Source organism: Bison bison, unplaced genomic scaffold (genome assembly GCF_000754665.1).
Source record: "Bison bison bison isolate TAMUID 2011002044 unplaced genomic scaffold, Bison_UMD1.0 scf7180017864514, whole genome shotgun sequence".
NCBI classification, from domain to species: domain Eukaryota; kingdom Metazoa; phylum Chordata; class Mammalia; order Artiodactyla; family Bovidae; genus Bison; species Bison bison.
In genome coordinates, this window is record NW_011495067.1 from 300,372 (window position 1) to 306,181 (window position 5,810).

The following is a 5,810-nucleotide window of genomic DNA, read 5'->3' on the forward strand; positions in this document are numbered from 1 at the left end:
TACTTTGCCAACAAAGGTCTGTCTAGTCAAAGCTATGATTTTTCCAGTAGTCATGTATGAATGTGAGAGTTGGATCATAAAGAAGGCTGAGCACCAAAGAATTGATGTTTTCTAACTGAGGTGCTAAAGAAAACTCCCAAAAGTCCCTTGGACTGCAAGAAGATCAAACCAGTCAATCCTAAAGGAAATCAATCCTGAATATTCATTGGAAGGACTGATGCTGAAGCTGAAGCTCCAATACTTTGACCACCTGATGTGAAAAACTGACTCATTGGAAAAGACCCTGATGCTGGGAAAGATTGAAGGCAGAAGGAGAAGGGGACGACAGAGGATGAGATGGTTGGATGGCATCACCGATGCAATGGACATGAGTTTGAGTAAACTCCAGGAGTTGGTGATGGACAGGGAGGGCTGGCATACTGCAGTCCATGGGGTTGGAAAGAGTCGGACATGACTGAGTGACTGAACTGAACTGAAATATAAGCATATATTTTTACATAGAGAAATGAACTTTTAATTTTTCAAAGATTAAATTATTTTATAATGATCAGTTTTTGAAAAGCATATATCATGAAATTTTTGTTCATGTTGAAGTTCTTTAACGTTTAGTTCTTTATTATCTTGTTGCTATGCTTAGAAGGGCTTCCCTTGTGGCATAGTGGTAAAAGAATGTGCCTGCCGGTGCAGGAGATGCATGAGACTTGGTGTCGATCCCTGAGTCTGGAAGATCCCCTGCAAAAGAAATAGCAACCCACTCCAGTATTCTTTGCCTGGGAAAATCCCATGGACAGAGGGGCCTGGCGGGCTGCAGTCCGTGGGGTCACAAAGAGTTGGACACAAATGAGCACAACAACAATAAAGTTAAGCCTCTCATAAATACTGGAAAGAATAAGAATTATTATTTCATAAGGTTTGAATAGGGGATAGTTTTTTTTATTGTCATGAAAGTGATTTTTTAAAACAAGACATTTTCCCACGATCTACTTATAATTATTGTAGCTATTAGTAATTTAACTATGAAATTTTCAAATTGTCATTTACAGTAATACATAAATGAAGAATAATATAATTCCTTAGGTTTTATGAAAGTTTAGGTTTTTTAGATAACTATTTTATCATTTGTAAATTGCCATTACTTGATTTGGCCAGAAGAAATTACATCCAAAACAAATGAAGTCTGGAAAAAAATTTTTTTTCATTTCATTGGTCTCACCTTGACATTTTGAAGCAAACCAATAAGTCATTTTTTCTTTCTGAATTGCATTAGACATTTTTGATTCTCTGCTAGTTTATGAAACATTAAAGAAAACACAAAACAATAAACATTAGGCAAGGAAACAGCATAAACTGAGAGTTGTTATCATTTGCTAAATGGAATGGCCTCCACTTCACCCTCTCCCCTCTCCCCAGCATTCCCCCGCTGCAGGTCATGCACAGACTTTCATTAAATTATGAAGCGTTAGGTCAGCTCAACCAAGGCAATAAGCATCCTATGGAAACAGCACCGACTGAATTGGAAAGAATGCACACACAGGAAAGAGGAATAAACAAAACAAGAAAGAAAAAACAAAAACACACTGCAGAAACTAATAATAAGTACACAAAGTACACAAGTGTATTTATTACATTTGCAAGCACTTTGTTCTACATTTCAAAAACGCCACCATCAAGCTGTTGGCACATTTATGTACAAAACAGATTAATTGTAATGCCTGCTACAAAGCACTCTTTGTGAAAATACAAACTCTAATACCAGGAAAAAAAAAAGCCAAAAACATCAACATCATTACGTAAGTTTAAAAGACAGTTTTAAAAATCATCACAAACTGTTAAGACACAGAACCGAAACACTATAAGATAGAATTTAAAGAAGCCCATTAATACTTTTGCTGAATATCTGTAATACTGCATATATCAGAAAAATGTTGAACCAGTAAGATAACCTAAGTGTAAAAAAAAGAAGCAAAACCCCAAATTAATTAAATAATACTACAGAATGCATAATCATGCCACAGATAACCCTAGTAATACACCCCCTACCTACTACAAGAATTGTAAAATTATGGATGATGCACAACTAGTCATTGTACAAAGATTGTTTCACTCAATAAATTTTATTAGAAATGCACTTACACTGAGAAAGGATTTCACAATGGTCAAATAGTGCACAATACTACCTAGTTTTTATACACTGACAAGAAAGTCTTGTCAGGCTACATCATTTTAAAAGACACTTTACAGCATTCTTGTAGCATTAGAAATAACCGGAAGAAGAGTTAAGGTTAAAACAAACACCAAATTTGGTCCAATAATACTGATTGCTTTTTTTTTTATTCCTTTGATATAGGTACGTCTTATAAATGAATACGAATGAACATTTGGTTAAAATGACTTACTTGAAATAAAAACACAAGATATCACTACACTTTGAAAGGATACATTGTATAGTGGCCTCTGACCTCACTTTAAAAAACACTACAGGTAAACCAACATAGATTGGAAGGCTGCAAGCAAAGCTATTATAGTAATGGAAGCCTTTTCAAATATATCATACACATTGGAGGGATCGTTTACAGAGGTGCAATCCATTAAAATGCTTTAAAGTAGGTAAAACAACTTCGGAGGGGTTAGTGTGCTTATTTTTAATATACCACCTTCATAAAGGTAATTAATGTTCCACATTAGCATATTAAAAGTTCCAATCCAGCCACTGCTTAAGTCACAAAGCGATCATTCGCCAACAGTCCATGGTAGTTATTTCTGTTAAAGTCATGTCTATACTAAACTTTAAAAGGTAAGCCTGGTGTCACTATCTTAAAAAGGTAACTAGCCATGCATTAGCATCACTGTTTCTACATGCTCACAACAGAAACATGAGTCATCAGAGAGAAATGCTTTTAAGTACATCAAGAAAAGAATAGTGTTAACAAAGATAAGAAGCACTTTTTTTAAACCTACTCTTACAAATTTAGAAATTGCACCTTAGATTGATGAAAACATTAACCAGGGCCTATAGCAACACGGCCACTGATCTTCAGACAGGATTTTTGTGTTTCGAGTCATCATGATATCATTTCTGTCTATTGTCATAATGTACAGTGGTCCCTTTGAAGGTTACCTGTAGTTGAACTAGTTACTGAAATCAAAACTAAAAAGTATAAAAAGCTACTTTTCTTTTCAAAACATAAGAAAGAATGCAAAAGGTGTAATGTATAACACATGGAAGTGGTTAAAAATCAAATCTCTGCATTTGACAATGTTAGTTTCCTTGATCTTACAGAATTAAGTGAGTTTGAGAAATTTAAGAAAAGAAAAAAAAAGCTGGATAGGAGCTTGTAGAAGAGATCTGATTACACCAATTTAACAAATTAGGAAATGAAGTGCTACACAACAAAGACATGTATTCGGGTGATTCATAAGTCACCCCCCATATCATTGATGAGAAGCACTTCCATTTTCTTTTTCAAAAGATTGGATGGTTGGATGGCCCTTAGTTAAACACCAATGCATTGAGTGACAGAACTGGAAGGTGGTGTTTATGTGTACGCATTGAGCCGCTCTTTGGAGCGAGTAGAGTGGATGTCGTGAAGCTCCTGCTCCTCCTTGGACTTGATGTCTTCATACTTCTGCATCCGGCAGGCGTCTTTCACATAAGCCCAGTTGGCAGACAGAACCATAAGGTAGTGGACCTAATCAAAGACAAAGATAATTGATGCGGGAAGTCTGTTCTGTGTCCTCACTACACCTTGCTATTAGGAAAGAAATGTTCAAATTATATACTTCTGTGGAACGTGTTCATTAACAAAATGGGACGAAGATTTCTGCTGTAATAGAATGTAAATAAAATATTTTCCTTCCTCACTCCCCCTACGGTGACAATATCTTCTTGGCACACTTTTTTCAGTATCTCTTTCTTCTTCTTCAGCTTTGAGGAATCCAAGGGTCTTAATTCAATATTTTAAAGCTTTTACGTGATGCTTCCTGTCCTTCTGCCCTCACTCAAACTATAGACTACACATTTTATGGTTACGTATTTACGTTTTCTAATCTATTAAAGGAAACAGTCTCATTTATAGTGGACCCCAGTGAACTGGGACTAATGAAATGATACACTGCCCAGTGTGTAATAGAAAACAGGTTCATGGAAACCCCAACATAAACCTGTGGATTCAATTACGTTAGTTTTCCACTCGATGAATTTTGCACTTTACATTGCAAACTACAAGATAGCAAGCAATGTGTCATATGAATCTTGTATTATTTTGTTTAATTTTTTTAAAAAATGTTTGTTTGTTTATTTGGCTGCACTGTTTATTTAGTAGCAGCATGCCGATACTCAGTCTTCACTGCACCATAAGAACTCTTAGTTACAGCAAGTGGGATCTAGTTCCCTGAGCGTGGACGGAACCTGGACCCCCCGCTTTGGGAGAATGGAGTGCTAACCACTGGATCACCAGGGAAGCCCCTGAATCTTGTACATTTATATACATTCATAATAGCTAGAATAGTTCAAGAAGGAAGCTCCCTATTTTTCCTGAGGAATAAAGTGTGAAATACTGAAGCTCCTGGTTTTACCTGAATAGACTGAACAATGAGATCACTTATTTGTTTTTCTTTCTTTGCCTTCCTTGTAGTCTTTGAGAGAGAAAAAGACGTTTTCCAATTGATGGATTTCGATGGATGAATAGAAAAGAGAAACTAAGTTGTCGGGTATGTACTTTCTCTGAGCCTTAAAGAGTAGCATTATTTTTACTTAAAGTAAAATAGAACAGGAAAAGTTTTTATTCAATTATAGTGATATTCTATATTTTGTATGTTACAGGTATACAGTATAGTGATTCACAATTGCTAAAGCTTATATTCCATTTATAGTTATTATAAAATATTGGCTGTATTCCAGTGTTGTACAATATGTCCTTGTAATTTATACATAACAGCTTATATCTCTTAATACCCTGCCCCTATGTTGCCCCTCTTCCTTCCCTCTCTCCACCCGTACCTACTAGTTTTTTTTTTTAATTTCTGAGTCTGTTGCTTTTTTTTTTTTAATTTTTTTTAAAAAAATCACATGCTCTGCTTTTTTGTATATTCACTAGCTTGTTGTACTTTTTAGATTCCGCATAGAAGCGATATCATACAGTAGCTGTCTTTCTCTATCTGACTCATTTCACTTAGCACAATACTCTTCAGGTCCACCTGTGGTGTTGCAAATGGCAAAATTTCCTTCTCTTTTGTGGTTGAGTAATATTCCATTGTATATACGGAATATTACTTAGTAATATTCCATTGTATAAACACCTCATCTTTTTCCATTCATCTGTTAATGGACATTAGGTTCCTTCCATGTCTTGGAAATTGTAAATAATGCTGCTATGAACACTGGGGTTCATGTATCTTTTTGAACTAGTAATTTTTCTTTTCAGATATATACCCAGGAGTGAAGTTGCTGGGTCATATGCTAGTTCTATTTTTAGTTTTTTGAAGAACTTGAAAATTTTGATTAGTCAAGATAGGAGCTAGGCTCATTCTAGAAAAGTAGGGATGAACATTAAGAATGCAAGGTAAATTCCAAACGGTGTCTACTGTAATATGTTCATGTTCAGGCAGTCAATAGGCAGTAGAAAGGAATTTTGACAAAATAATTTTGATACAGCGATACAGTAAAGCAATGAAATTCCTCTTGAATTCTGTATTTTGCTTCATTTGTTTAGAAATTGTAAGCCACAGGGAAGTAGGAGCTCTGAATTATATTCTTTTTGTTTAGAAATTGTAAGCCACAGGGAAGTAGGAGCTCTGAATTATATTCTTGC

General features: G+C 35.3%; 1 protein-coding gene across 1 annotated transcript in view; it reads right to left on the bottom strand.

Moving 5' to 3' along the window:
• Positions 1 to 1,587: 1,587 nt before the first annotated feature.
• GPM6A (glycoprotein M6A) overlaps positions 1,588 to 5,810 on the bottom strand; it is a 259,067-nt gene continuing 254,844 nt past the window's right edge. Inside the window, exon 8 of the mRNA XM_010829923.1 lies at positions 1,588 to 3,689. Coding sequence (XP_010828225.1) covers positions 3,537 to 3,689 — 153 coding nt within the window. The 3' untranslated portion in view covers positions 1,588 to 3,536. The remainder of the gene's footprint in view (positions 3,690 to 5,810) is intronic.